At 36.0% G+C, this 15,977-nt stretch overlaps 1 protein-coding gene across 1 annotated transcript; it reads left to right on the top strand.

Moving 5' to 3' along the window:
* Window positions 1–13,427, top strand: LOC110654718 (protein ARABIDILLO 1). Its single transcript, XM_021810804.2, has 12 exons — window positions 1–2,070; window positions 2,276–2,434; window positions 2,524–2,604; window positions 2,750–2,881; window positions 3,607–3,734; window positions 4,698–4,785; window positions 5,684–5,778; window positions 7,739–7,802; window positions 8,131–8,306; window positions 12,056–12,277; window positions 12,664–12,748; window positions 12,918–13,427. The coding sequence occupies exons 1-12, from the start codon at window positions 715–717 to the stop codon at window positions 13,092–13,094; spliced, it is 2,763 nt and encodes a 920-aa protein (XP_021666496.2). The 5' UTR covers window positions 1–714; the 3' UTR covers window positions 13,095–13,427.
* The last annotated feature ends 2,550 nt before the right edge of the window (window positions 13,428–15,977 follow it).

Genomic DNA, 15,977 nt, shown 5'->3' with positions numbered 1-15,977 from the left:
GTGATTGCCATATGATACTGCCTTAATGAGCTGTAGTTTCACACTATTTCCTTCACAACCTCAATGCAGTAATTCAATCTTATTATTTATTCTCTCCTCTCTTTCCTTTACGATTGTTGCCCAACAGGAAAAAAACTGGAGGAGAGAGTAAAAACATAAATGTTTTGAGGGTTTCCTTCTTTCTTCTCCTCTCCATTGCCCACCTGAATTCTTCTAATATCATTCCTTATAGTTTTGTTTTTGTTTTCTTTTGTTGGGTTTTCTCTTTGCAATCTATTGAAGCTCCATTGACGCTTATTCTATGCAGTTCCTTTGAAGGCAACTGATTTAATTCACAAGCTTCAAGATTTAAGGGTTTACACGCAAGCTTATAAAGCTCCAGCTCCAAGGTTTGAGAAAGCCGTGATTGCTTTCTCTGCAATGCATTTGTAACTCTAAAGACCTTATTGGGCTATCAACATCGGTGGCCTTTTAAGGTGACTTGTGTATTGCAAATCTTTAATCGCGTGTGATTTATAAACGCAATTCTATTACTTGGCTGAAGATTAGGGTTTTTGAGTTGAAAGAGTATTGATTTCCTGGTCTCTTATCTGGGTTTTTAAGTTTAAAGGGTATGTTCTAATGGGTCATTGTTTGTTTCTTGACTGGTTATAGGATTTAGGTGTCTGGGGTCCTAAGGTATTAGTACCTTGTGCTTTTTTATTTGATCGAAATATGAGTCGTAGGGTGCGGCGCAAAGTGGCAAAGAAGGGACAGGAGAAGGTGGTTTTGCCTAGTTTTCCTGAAATTGAAGATGAGGTTTCATGTTCTGATAGCAATGAGGCTGTTGATTGGACTAGCTTGCCTGATGACACAGTAATTCAACTATTTTCCTGTCTGAATTATCGTGACCGTGCAAGCTTGTCATCAACATGTAGGACATGGAGGGCTCTAGGCGTTTCCCCATGCTTGTGGACGTCATTAGATCTCCGTGCCCACAAATGTGATGCTGCCATGGCGGCGTCACTTGCTTCTAGATGTGTAAATCTTCAGAAGCTTAGGTTTCGTGGAGCAGAGTCAGCTGATGCAATAATACATCTCCAAGCTAGGAATTTGCGTGAAATAAGTGGTGATTACTGTAGGAAAATAACAGATGCAACTCTTTCTGTGATTGTGGCTCGGCATGAGTTACTTGAAAGCCTCCAACTTGGCCCTGACTTCTGTGAGAGGATCAGCAGTGATGCTATAAGAGCAATTGCTTTTTGCTGTCCTAAACTAATGAAACTTCGGCTGTCAGGAATTAGGGATGTTTCTGCTGATGCCATTAATGCCTTGGCCAAGCATTGTCCGAATTTGATTGATATTGGGTTCTTGGACTGTCTTAATGTTGATGAGGTAGCATTGGGAAACGTAGTATCTGTTTGTTTCCTCTCAGTTGCTGGGACGTCAAATATGAAATGGGGTGTGATTTCACATCTTTGGCATAAGCTGCCTAAACTGATTGGGTTAGATGTTTCAAGAACTGATATTGGTCCAACAGCTGTTTCTAGGTTGCTATCATCATCTCATAGCTTGAAGGTTTTGTGTGCATTGAATTGTTCAGTTCTTGAAGAAGACACCACCTTCAGTGCAAATAGGTACAAAGGCAAATTATTAATTGCCCTTTTCACCGATGTTTTTAAAGGACTAGCTTCTTTATTTGCCGATACTACAAATTCAAAGAAAGGGAAAAATGCATTTTTAGATTGGAGGAATTCAAAGAACAAGCACAAAAACTTAGATGATATCATGACTTGGCTAGAATGGATCCTATCTCATACACTTCTGCGTACTGCTGAGAGCAATCCACAAGGTCTGGATGATTTCTGGCTAAAGCAAGGTACAGCAATATTGCTTAGTTTAATGCAGAGCTCACAGGAAGATGTGCAAGAAAGGGCAGCCACAGGACTTGCAACTTTTGTGGTCATTGATGATGAAAATGCTAGCATAGATTGTGGAAGGGCGGAAGCAGTTATGCGAGATGGTGGTATACGCCTCCTTCTAGACCTTGCCAAATCCTGGAGGGAAGGTCTTCAGTCAGAGGCTGCTAAGGTGATTTTCATAGCCAATTATTTTGTGGTCCTGTCATTTTATATAATGTTTAAATTTTCAAAATATTAAGCAGCTTAATCAGATACAGGTTATGATTTTGTATAATATCCACTGCATTATGCTATGACTCACGTAACTCCTGAGCTTGATTTGCTGTGGAAAAGTTGGAATTCAATTGAATATGTTGATTTGTTAAATTATGTAGGCTATAGCAAACTTGTCCGTGAATGCAAATGTTGCAAAAGCTGTTGCAGAAGAAGGAGGAATCAACATTCTTGCTGGGTTGGCAAGGTCCATGAACAGGCTGGTGGCTGAAGAGGCTGCTGGAGGACTTTGGAATCTCTCAGTTGGAGAAGAGCACAAGGTTGAAAATGCCATGTGTTTTATCAAATCTATTATCAAATGACATATGCACTATACTTCTAATTTCATTTGTTTGAAAACTATTACCAGGGTGCCATTGCTGAGGCTGGTGGAGTAAAAGCTTTAGTTGATCTTATATTCAAATGGTCCTCTGGCGGTGATGGAGTTCTGGTCCGGTCTTTAATAACCTGTGCAACATTTTAGTCATATGAAATACTTCAATTGTGTGCATTATTTTTTTTCTTTTGCATGCAATTCTAGTAGCCATTGTATGATAACTAATTCTTGTGCTGGTTTCCATTTGCATGTTTTTCAGGAACGTGCAGCTGGTGCTTTGGCTAATTTGGCGGCTGATGACAAGTGTAGCATGGAGGTTGCTCTGGCAGGTGGCGTGCATGCTTTAGTGATGCTTGCTCGTAATTGCAAGTTTGAGGGAGTGCAAGAGCAGGTGCGTCAATTTGCATTTTAAGTTGCAGGTGAAGAAAAAGTGCATGATGAGAAATGTTGCAATAAACAGTTGGGACTGTGTATTTGTATTAGCTGTCACACTTAATAAAACAGTATACCAAAATGAGATAATGGAAAAGCCTAATTTGAGAGTAAACCATATTCAAATTGCATGATTATATAGATTGCGCAAAGCTTTATTAGAAAACAAATGTTTGGCTGTGATAATATTTCAATAAGGTTCAGTTTGTGGGTTCTGATAAGAACCTGCTCTGATATTAAGTTCACATGTGTTTCCAGTTTGAGTGAGTTTAGTTTTCAGTTACGGTAGATAGCTGATAGAGCTATAGTTGACTTCAGTGTGGGGATTCCAAAATTCTAGTTTGAAATTTGAGACGTTCTACATCTTTCCTGGAATACTTTCTTTGTTATGGTATGTTTTATTATGTGTAATGTGTTTGCTTTTGCACTCAGCAGTCTGCCACTTATTGTACAATATGTGATCTAAAATAACTGTTCTCTAATCATGCTTGCAAATTCTATCCGCTGTCATGGTTCCTGCTTAAACACTGATATGTTGATGTCTGATGATTTTGTACTCTGTATTTTTGTGTGTGTGTGTGTGTGAGAGAGAGAGTTTTTTCCCCTTTTTTGTTGGGGGAGCTGGGAAATGTTGTTGAGGGATTGATCTGTTGCATTTTAATTGGTCAACTTGGGTTTTGCCAGGCTGCTCGTGCCTTAGCTAACTTGGCTGCTCATGGAGACAGCAATACTAACAATGCTGCTGTTGGACAAGAGGCTGGTGCTCTTGAAGCACTTGTTCAACTTACACGTTCACCACATGAAGGTGTCAGGTAGTTTATTTATGCAGTCCTAGCTTATTTTGCTTACATGAAGGTGTCTGGTAGTTTATTTATGCAGCCCTAACTTATATTACTTACTTGAGCAGCTTTCAGAGTGAGTTGCAGTAATTATTTTTGATATTTGTTCATTACGTATCATTATGTAATAATTCTTAGCCTTTGTTCCTGGCTTTCAGCCATGTATTAGTGAAAAACTATATTTGTTCCATGTATTTGTAAATTGTAGTTCATTCTGTGGTGTTTTGTTGTCATGTCTAGTTATATTAGACATATAGAATTCTACTCATAGGGACTCAACTCAACTAAGCCTTTATCCTAAAAATTTAGGGTCGGCTATATAGATTCGCTTTCTCCACTCTAAACAATTTTGGGTTAAATCCTCAAAAAATTTTAATGCTTTTAGGTCATGTTGTACTACTCTCCTCCAAGTCAATTTAGGTCTACCCCTTTTTTTCTTTCTATCCTTTAACCTAATGTGCTCTACTTGTCTAACTGGAGCCTCCGTGTGTCTACGCTTCACATGACCAAACCACCTTAATCTCCCTTCTCTCAACTTATTTTCAATTGATACCACTCTTACCTTTTCTCTAATACTCTCATTACGGACTTTATCTAGTCTAGTATGGCCACTCATCCACCTTAACATTCTCATCTCTGCAACTCTTATCTTAGACGCATATGACTTCTTCAGTGCGCAACACTCACTACCATATAACATATCACTACCAAGCCCGGATAAAGGAGGAGGGTTGCGGTAGATGACAATCAGCGTAAAAATTTCGTCACACCTTATGATATGGATTCTACTCATAGGGACTACAGTAGAAAATTGCTTGCTGTGGGACAATTGTAGTTTAGAAATATGGACCAAAACTTTTAATGCATGCAAGCAAGATTATATTATTTATTAGCAGATTTATCCAATATATGATATTTAAACTGCTCATTCAACAGGCAGGAAGCTGCTGGTGCTTTGTGGAACTTATCTTTTGATGACAGGAATCGAGAAGCAATTGCAGCGGCTGGTGGTGTTGAGGCTTTGGTATGATATTTTGACTGCTAAGTCTTGAATTTTTTTACCCTTCGAAATTGATAGTCTTAGCTTGATTTCACACAATAAGAAGTGCTTTATGGGATATGCTTGTAGAAGACGACAAAGTGCTGTTCAGTTGACTTACGTGACTAGAAGGTCTAATGAAGCTCTTTATCTCATAACTATTTTCTTAATTACTAAATAAATGATTTATTCCTTATCGAATAAAAATATCAATTTTGTCTGAGTACAACACTAATGACAAGTGATGAGTGATAAGAATTAAACAACACTAGGGATTTTTGTTTTTTGGTTTAAGTTGATGTGTTATGATATGAAATTGCTGGTTATTGATTCATCAAGAAGAAAGGTCTGTTTTTGTTAGGGAATATTTTCTTTTTGCTTGTTGAGGTAAAGAATAGTGAAACTGGAGATGATAATTCATGATTGGAACAAATGAATTCCACAAAATTTTGTGCGTGTTTTCATGTTTGGAACCAGGAAAAAAAAGCAGAATTCAATCCTGCAGAATTTAACATAATCAAATAAATTCCATCAAAATAGAGGGAATTTCCAAATGAATTCCATAGAACTTAACTAAAATGTATTAAATCATGTTCATGGCATCATATATGTAAAATCTTGCTTAATCCAAGTCTTGTTGAGAAATATTTATGCCATGTCAATTTTTTTTTTTAATGGCGGTTATTGCTGAAACCATTTGAGATATTTCTTTATGTGTTTGTAATACCGCCAATGGCCAAGTTCCGAGATTTATACTATCATTTTTTGGCTTTACAATTTTTCCTGTAGAATTCATATGATTGCAATTGCCAGATTTTAGCATGTTCAATGTAGTTGAAAGTGCCAGTGCATGTTGAAGGTTTGATCTTATGTGGCTATTCAGGTTGCTCTTGCTCAATCCTGTTCAAATGCCTCTCCTGGTCTACAAGAGAGGGCCGCTGGAGCTCTCTGGGGATTGTCGGTGTCGGAAGCCAATAGGTATGTGCAATTAGTTTTTTCTATTTGTTTTTCCGTTTGTTAGAGATCATAATAAATCTTCTGATTGCCCAGTTAATATATTTTATATTTGCTTTTTTTATTTGTTCAACCAAAGAAATCCAGTTCCCTCCACCCCATTGTGTGTAGATTCTTCAAACCAGAGTGATCTTCCTGGTGGAAGGCAGAGATAAACAGTGGCTGCATAAAGTGGGTGCCTGAGTGGTGTGGCCAAGATTTTAAATAATGGAATCAGAATCAGAATCATAAACTGATTGAATTGGTCTGTTTCGGACCCAATCGTCTGCCACCATGAATTTCTTTTAACCATGAGCAAAATGGCTAAGTCAACATTAAATCAAGGATTGAACTAAATATCACAGCAATATTGTATATCCAATAATTTATAGTAGAAAAAGGAAAAGATCAAAGACACAATTTGAAAAAAAAAAAAAACTCTAAATAAAAAATTTAAATTAACATTTCAATATGGGGCTGAAAGCAACCATATAAAAGAAACTCTAGTATGTATTAAGTTTAAAAATAAAAATTAAAACCCCAGCCCATGTTATATATATATTAGGTCTTTAAAAGGTAACTTTAAAAAGAGAAAGAAAAACACTCTCTCTCACCGTCACTCGTCCTCCCCTAGTGGTTGCAAAGGTTTCACAATGAAAAAAAAAAAAACTTCTGGAATTCTATCAACAGTCTTGCCATTAGACTAGGTACACCCCCTCCCCAAATTCTCTCTCATCCTTTTCTTCTCCTTGTTCTTCTTCTTCTTTCTTCTTCCCCTTCGTATCAATAGAACCAAAGACTCTCTCAATTCTCCAAAAAAGTAGGAATTTATTTTTTTTAATTGCATCAGTCTTTGCCTAGTGCCTAAGGACAAACGACACTAAACAGCAGAGAACAAGGCAAGAATTTCTAATTTTACACAGATCTGCCATATGTCATGTCGCTTATCACCCATTGCACCCATCTCAGACTGATACAGGACTGTTTCTCTGTGATTTCTGATTGGTACATGAAACAACCAATATCAGATCAGTCCCCTCAAAATCTGTTACATATTGTGCAATATGTAATGGATGATGTTGTTCTCCTCTTCTGCGGGTATTGAGTGCTGAATCTGGGAATTGGATATGCAAGACAGGAAATGAAACACTGGATGGGTTAGTTAACCATCGCTCTGATGCCTAAGTCAGCAATGGGAATTGGACTATGAAAGGATAAGCTTTGGTGTAGATACCTGTTAAGATTAGGAGTTGGTAGTTGAGTGGGACTAGGAGTCATCCTGTCTCAGAGTCCTGATGTGAACAAATCTTTAGTTTTGGCAAATATCTCGAGATTCTTATCTTGTAAAGTGATCTGAGTATCGTGCGTAAGGTTGGGTGAGTAACCCCTTTTCCGAGTATCCGAGTATCCCATGGTTACTCGGTTCAGGCATCTAAGTATCCCACAGTTACTTGTTACTGGGTACCCATTTTGGTGACTGTAGCATCAATGGATGATAACCATAAGTATGGGGCATATGGTTTGAGAAAATGAATTTGCAAGTAATCCACATGGCGTCTAACAATTAACATGATTGTTTCAAGGATGGAAGATTAATCCCTCCAAAAAAAAAATGTAAGAAAAATGTCCATTTAATTGATCTTAATTTGCTAACATCTGATCATTATAAAGCTAAATAAGGTTGGCATTCCTGCATCATCAAAATGACACACCTGACATCTGTACTTGTATGACTGGTTCAAATTATTTTTGCCCTTTACAGACTGCTAATTGCTTACATATTCTTGGTTTATCTTCAATCCTTGTGATTTTTATATTATTGTTGTTCTTGGCACAGTACTTGACTACGTGTATATGCAAATACTGTAGGAAAAAGATTTTATTTTATTAATCATGTTTGAGTATATGTGCTAATGTTATATATATGCTTGTTGGTCTTTATTAGCATTGCCATTGGACGAGAAGGAGGTGTTGCACCTCTAATTGCTCTGGCACGATCTGAGGCTGAGGTTAGTATTTTGATTTCTTAGTGGCCAATGTCTATAAATTTTCTAGTCATCTCAAGCATTGCTCTGAGAGATATGTTAATGAGTGCATCATTGTACATTTTATTTATTTATTTTCATGTCATGACAAATAAGTACTTACATTTTTTTTGTTCTAATTTTTAAATTTTATTGTCCCTTTTTTTTAACTTCAATATTCATTTATATAGGTGTTTAGAGTCTTCAATTCTTAAATAAGTGGATAAATTTCTAGAAACTTGACAACTTTCCTCTTGTTTTTCCTGTTATTTGTAGAATGTGACTGAAGCTCTATTTATATTTTCACTTTTAGGATGTCCATGAAACTGCAGCAGGGGCACTTTGGAATCTTGCTTTCAACCCAGGTAATGCTCTGAGGATAGTAGAAGAAGGTGGAGTTCCTGCACTCGTGCATCTATGTTCTTCATCAGTATCAAAGATGGCGCGCTTCATGGCTGCATTGGCATTGGCATACATGTTTGATGGAAGGTATTAAGTCCTTTGAAATCCCAATTAGGTTCTGGTCTGTAGGTTATCTCCTTTCTGCATGCATGGATATCATATACATACACATAGACCGGAATAGTCTTTGGGGGGTTGGGGGAGCCCCTGTCCCAGTCCCTCCCCCCTTGAACTGGACTGGAATCAGTGGTTCAGCCCGATCCGGTCCAAACCATTTTTTTAAAAGAACAATTTTCAACCTTTGGATTGCCTCAATGCAGATTGAACCAGAATCGTGGGGAACTGCCCCCCTGCAGTCTGGTTCAAGTTCCTCCCGTGCATGAACTAGAACTGCTAGATCAGACTCAGAACTAGCCCACGGCCAGCACTACATATCTTGATATTCCTGTGAGTTGTATTGACCATATTTGTTGAAGTTAATCCAAAATTGCGGTCTCAAAATATAATTGAAGTACTTTCTCTGTTCTATTATAGTCCGTGTTTCCTTTTATTATGGGATGTCCTGTAATATCCTCAAACAAAACAAAACTCAACTTAATTCAACTAAACCTTTATCCCAAAAATTTGGGGTCGACTGTATAAATTCTCTTTCTCCACTCTAGATGATTTTGGGTTAAATCATCGGAAATGTGTAATAATTCTAGGTCATGTTGTACTACTCTTCTCCAAGTCAGTTTATGTCTACTCCTTCTTTTCTTTCTATCCTCTAACCTAATGTGCTCTACTTGTCTAACTGGAGCCTCCGTATGTCTACGCTTCACATGACCAAACCATCTCAATCTCCCTTCTCTCAACTTATCCTCAATTGGCACCACTCCTACCTTTTCTCTAATACTTTCATTACGGACTTTATCTAATCTAGTATGACCACTCATCTATCTTAACATTCTCATCTCCGCAATTCTTATCTTAGACACATACGACTCTTTCAGTGCCGAACACTTACTACCATATAACATGGCCGGTTGTATAGTTGTACGGTAAAATTTTCCTTTTAACTTATTGGGAATCTTGCAATCACATAAAATTTTCATGGCACGTCTCCACTTCAACAATCTGGCTTTAATCCTATGACTAACATCCTCCTCACATCCCCCATTTACTTGAAGGACTGAGCATAGATGTTTAAAGTGATTACTTTGGGACAGTACCACTCCATCCAAGCTAACTCCTTCCCTATCACCAGTTCGGCCTTTACTGAACTTGCAATACATGTATTCTGTCTTCGTTCTACTTAACTTAAAGCCCTTTGACTCTAGAGTACTTCTCCAAAGCTCTAGCTTTTTATTGACTCCTTCTCGTGTCTCATCTATCAAAACTATATCATCTGCAAACATCATGCTCCAAGAGATACTCTCTTGTATATGTTTTGTCAATTCATCTAAAACTAATGTAAAAAGGTAAGGACTTACACCTGAACCTTGGTGTAATCCAACTGAGATAGGAAAATCTCTTGTGTCCCCTCTCACTGTGCGCACAATAGTAGTTGCTCCTTTATAAATATCTTTCAACACTTGTATGTACCTAATAGATATTCTTTTTTGTTCTAACACTCTCCATAAGACATCTCTCGGAACACTATCATAATCCTTCTCCAAATTGATAAAAACCATGTGTAGATCTTTCTTCACATCTCTATATTTCTCCATCAAGCTTCTAATGAGAAAGATCGCTTCCATAGTTAAACGACTGGGCATGAAGCCAAATTGATTGAGAGAGACAGAAGTATCGTGACGTAGTCGATGTTTCACAACTCTCTCCCATAACTTCATTGTATGGCTCATAAGTTTAATTCCCCTATAGTTTGAGCAACTCTGTATGTCTCCTTTATTTTTAAAAATAAGTACTAAAATACTCTTCCTCCATTCATTAGGCATTTTCTTTGAGTTTGGAATTTTATTAAACAATTTAGTTAATCATGCCACTTCCATATCTCCCAGCCACTTCCATATCTCCCAAACACTTCCACATCTCAATTGGTATTTTATCGGGTCCACAGGCTTTACTCACTTTCATTCTCTTAATAGTTTCCTTTACTTCTAAAGATCTAATCCTTCTAGTATAATTCACGTTCTTTTCTATTGATCTATAGTCTATATTCACGCCGTTACTATTTTGACTATTATTAAAGAGATCATCAAAATAATTTCTCCATCTTTCTTTAATTTCCTCATCTTTCACCAACACTTTTCTTTCTTTATCCTTAATGCACTTAACTTGATTGAGATCTTGATATTTCTTTTCTCTCATCCTTGCTAATCTATAAATATCATTCTCCTCTTATTTAGTTTCAAATTTCTCATATGACCTTTCAAAGGCCTGCGCTCTTGCTTTACTAATTGCCTTTTTTGCCTCTTTTTTTGCTATCTTGTACTGTTCATATGCCTTATTATTATCACACTTAGGTAATTTCTTATACCATTCCCTCTTTCTCTTCACTGCCTTTTGTACTTCCTCATTCCATCACCATTTCTCTTTTGAGGGTGGTCCATGTCCTCTGGACTCTCCAAGTAATTTTCTAGTTACTTCTCTAATCTTTGATGCCATCTGTATCCATATACCATTGGCTTCCATATCCGGCTTCCATATCTTCGGACTCGAGAAACTCATTTTTGAACTTCACTTGCTTTACTCCTTTGAACTCCCACCACTTTGTTCGAGCTACACTATTTCTTCTAACCTTACTTGAATTGTTCCTTAACTTGACATCTAAGACCATTAACCGATGTTGACTTGTAAAAGCCTCTCTCAGAATGACTTTGCAATCCTTGTATAAAGCTCTATTTGTCTTCCTGGTTAAGAGGAAGTCAATTTAGCTTTTATGTTGCCCACTTTTGAAAGTCACTAAATGTGACTCTCTTGTTATAAAGTAGGTATTTGCTAGTATTAGGTCGTATGTCATAGCAAAATCTATGATGCTTTTTCCTTCCTCATTTCTGCTGTCAAAACCAAAACCTCCATGAGCATTTTGAATCCACATCATGAGATGTGACGAAATTTTTACGTTGGTTGTCACCTACCGCAACCCTCCTCCTTTATCCAGGTTTGGGACCGGCTAAGTACAAACTACTTAGGCGGAGTTCTCAAACAAAACAAAAATATTAGTAAAATTGGAAAATTAACTTTAAACCCATATTTCTGTGAATGCTATTGCATTCTCTAGAATAACTGGTCTATTAATAGGACTGCTTTTATGGGATGTAGTAATTATATATGCTGAGAAAAACATCTACTGTTAAAATAATAATAAAATTGGAAAATTAACTTAAAACATATGCCTGAATGCTATTGTATTTCTCTAGAACAACAAGTCTATAGGACTGTTTTTATGGATTAGGAAGTACCTGATTACATGGAATCATAATTAGTAGGAAATGAAGCTTTTTCCCTCCCAGTTAGCCAAGCATCCCCCCATTATCACCTCCAAAAATAGAAAAGGGAAAAAATTCCTATTGTATCTCTTTTTTTGATATAAAATTTTGGAAAGGGCATGCTAGTCACCCCAGAATAATCCAAATGTTAAGTCTTTACACTTTTTATACATTCAATTTCCAACTCCTATATATATATATATATATAATCCAATAAAATACTTCCGAGAGTAGGCAGAAAATGCACTTAATTGCTTGATATCATTCTCTATCACCTCTTATTAGAACTTGTGCTATTTATGTCTGTTTTCAAACATTTTAGAAACCTCATTACTTCATACTTAAATCCTCCAAAATAAAGCAAATTTTGGTTAAAATAATAATTTGTATTTTCTCTTTATGCAGAATGGATGAATTTGCATTGATAGGAACTACGACAGAAAGCACTTCAAAGAGTGTGAGCTTAGATGGGGCTAGAAGAATGGCTTTGAAGCACATTGAAACTTTTGTTCTGACATTTTCTGACCAACAAACCTTTGCTGTTGCTGCTGCATCATCAGCTCCAGCAGCCTTGGCACAAGTAACAGAGAGGGCTCGTATTCAAGAAGCAGGACATCTCAGATGCAGGTTATATTTCTCTCCCTCTCTCTCAACTTCCTTCTCCCAAAACCGTCATTAAGCTGCAAAATTCTCTTTTCTCATGCTGCATCCCAGTTTCCTGGAGATCTTTTTCTGTTCAATTCCTAAGGTTATGCTGAAACCTAATCAGGCTATCATGTCTTTTGGCATTCTTGTCTTCTGGGGATTGCACTACACAAATATTCTTCATTTCATTCTAGGGCCATCTAATCTTCTTCATAGTTGTTCCTTGGTACATCTTCTCATGAATGAATTCACATTTACAGGTTCACTGTTATTATTTATTTATTTATGTGACATAATACCTACTAGTCTTTGTTTTGATATTCCTGACTGGTTTCCCTTTCTGCCCTGCATTTCTTTTTCGGTCTTAGTGGAGCTGAAATTGGAAGATTTGTTGCCATGCTACGAAATCCCTCTTCCATACTCAAGGCTTGTGCTGCATTTGCTCTTCTCCAGGTATTAATTGCATGCTGGGAGCCTGAAACCCCCTCTCCTCAATATCTCTGAAAGTTTTCACTTCCAAGCTCTTTGAGCTCATTATTGTTACTATTTCTCTTCCTATAAGATTATTGAATGAATGTTCTTTTCCTAAAGATTTATTATGTGAACTTGATCCTTCCTGCAGTTTACCATTCCTGGAGGCCGGCATGCTATGCACCATGCAGGTCTTATGCAGAATGCTGGAGCTGCACGAGTTGTGCGTGCTGCAGCTGCTGCAGCAACTGCACCACTTGAAGCCAAAATTTTTGCAAGAATTGTACTGCGGAACCTTGAGCACCACCAGATAGAACCTTCACTTTGAAGACGGGTACCGATCCTAGCCTAGAGTCATTGTTGGAGCCCTATTCACACACAAAGCACAACTTCCTTCGCGAAGGAATTGGAATTCTTCTGTTTTATGATCTCCATGTAGAGAGCCAACCGACGTGCTGCTCAATGTAACTTTCTCCGATGTAGAGGGTGTTTATTTGGTTTTGAGAGTTTTTTTTTTCTTCTTATTGTAACATTCCTTGTCATATATTAGAAGTACTTTTGGTGGGGGATTGATCTAGAATAATTATGTCTCTTTTCTTCTGTTATCTGTATTCGTTGTGACATACATTCCATATAATGATATTGAAGCTGTTTGAGACTTGTATTGAGGCTCAATGCTCGACATCTTCGAGAATCCTCTGGATTCTTGGTTGCTGTGCAATTTGCATTTGCTTATGTAGCGTCACCACTTCCATGGCATGAATTCCAGGCCATGTTCAAAATTGTACTTTACAATGGTCAATGATTATTTATTTATTTATTTATTTATTGTTTTTAAAGTTGAGAGAGCTTTCATTAATGGGAAACAATCATACATGGGCTACAATCATACATGATTTTAAGGTCCATTCTATATACAACCTAGCCCAAGAAAACTAACCCTAACCAAAGAGGCACAGAAGAAACCTGCCACCAGGCCAAGGCAATCACCAGAGATATGTCAATGGGAAGAGCAGCAGGGTCAGTGTAGCAAGGCTATATCAAAGAACCAAAATTAGTCTCTGGTTAGTATTAAAGTTGCCAATCCTGGCAATGGTACAAAAAACTTAATATGCATTCGCAAGTGTATGGAATTGCATAAGTAATATAATAGATTGTCTTTAATTATCAAAATTTATATTGATTTCATTAACATTTAGACTGTCGAATTAACTTGAAATAAGTAAATTAGAAACAACTTATGCTAAGATTAATTAAAATTAAACTAAAATTGACTTTAATTGAGAATTAGGTAGCAAAACAACAAAGATGACAATTAAAACTAATGAAAATAAGGTTAGAGATTTCAATTGACCCATCATGCAATTTTACTCAATTTTGTTATATAATCAATTTAACTATCCTAACAAGAGCAATAACACAAATATATCTAATAATCTTTACCAGACATTATTAAACCTTTCAATTAACCAAAATAACCCAATTTTACCAATAAGAGTTATTAGTTAACCAAAGCATTGAAAACCCAAGTTATCAAAAATACTTCATGGTATTTAGCCTTGGTTTCCACTCTTAGCTAAATAATCTATGTTAATGGTTGTTAAAATAAGATTCATTATATGCTTTATGGCCAAAACATGAATAAAGAACATTCAAGTATTATTTCAAACACCCAAAATCATTAAAATAAAAAACAACAGTTAATTGCTAAAATAGAGAAAATATATCAAAATTGATAAAATTCTTTTGGTCAATTTACATCAAAATCTCTAGCTAAAAGATTTAACTACTCATAATATTAATTATCAACACAAACTTAACAAAATTGTATCCAAACATCATAATAATAAATGGGTATTTGAATAAAATAAAATAAAAAAAATAGATGAAAAGAAGAAAAACTCTTAAGTTTATATAGAAAAATTACTCCTAGCTCCAATCTCCCTTAGAATTCCTCCTCAAGAAGCTTGCTCTCCCTTAAAAATAGAGTTTTGTAGAGCATATTAAGGGCTAAGAGACATTCCCTCTGCTAGAAAAGAGAAAAGATGCTTTAACTAACTCCTTTTTGTCCTATTCTCTCTCCTTGATGTGTTGTCAAAAACTGGTTGGTGAAGAAAAGCTAAAAAATGCATCCCACACCCTGTCTGTGCACCTGACTCCATCTCACAAACAGGTTGTGGGATTCATTGCCTCTTTCATTTCATTCTCTTATTCTTCCCACAACTTGGGTGTGTTACCTCTTTTGTTTCCATGACTTGATTGTGGGATTTATTGCTTGAAAACTTCATTCAACTTTTAACTTTTATTTTTCTTAAATTCTTCATCATCAAAAAGCACTTTTAATCTCTCATTGCACAAAAGCAATAAAAACTAATCAAATTAAAAAAAAAAAATTTTAAGTTAATTACTTTTAAGAAACACAAATAAAATTTAAGACCAAAAATAATAAAAATTAACATTGATAAAAACTATAAAAATAGCAAAGCCAAAAGCAAAGCCAGGAGCCAATCTCGCACAAATGGCAGGTCATGAAGGCACCGGAAGGCATGAGCAAGGAGTTGGCATCACAGCGCTCCATGGCATGTCAACCAATGAGAGTCAGCCACATCAATCGGTGGGGAAGTACTCCAGAGGTGTTGATCGCCGAGCATCAAACCTCCAAGAAACCCAACAACCTTAAACCTTATTAACACCAATCCTAGCATTACAAATAGGAGTGTGCGATACCGGTTCCGTTCGAGATCTGCCTAAGAATCAGAATCGAATTAAAATTTTAATACAATTCTAATTCAGTACTTCGTTGTTTTGGTATAGCTTCGGTTCAGTTTTCAGTTTCAGTTCGGTTTGATACAGTTTTGATTTAGTTCTTAGTTCTTGAAACAATTTTATGTAATTATTTCCTTAAAAAATCATATTTGAAATAACTTTTAAGTTTTGAATTGGGTTATTAATATATTATATATTATATAATATATCTTTTAATTATTTATAAATTATATAATCCTTAACTGTAAGGTCCATATGTAATTTAGGGTTAATTATATTATATAATATAATAATATAAGTATATTATATAATATATATTTTAACTATTTATTAATTATGTAATATTTAACTATAAAATACAAATATAATTATGAATTAACATTTATATATATATATATAGTGTAATAGTATATTTACGATTAAAAATTATAAGGTAATTTAATGT

This window comes from Hevea brasiliensis, chromosome 9 (genome assembly GCF_030052815.1).
Source record: "Hevea brasiliensis isolate MT/VB/25A 57/8 chromosome 9, ASM3005281v1, whole genome shotgun sequence".
NCBI lineage: Eukaryota > Viridiplantae > Streptophyta > Magnoliopsida > Malpighiales > Euphorbiaceae > Hevea > Hevea brasiliensis.
This window is presented reverse-complemented; position numbering and strand designations above follow the sequence as displayed.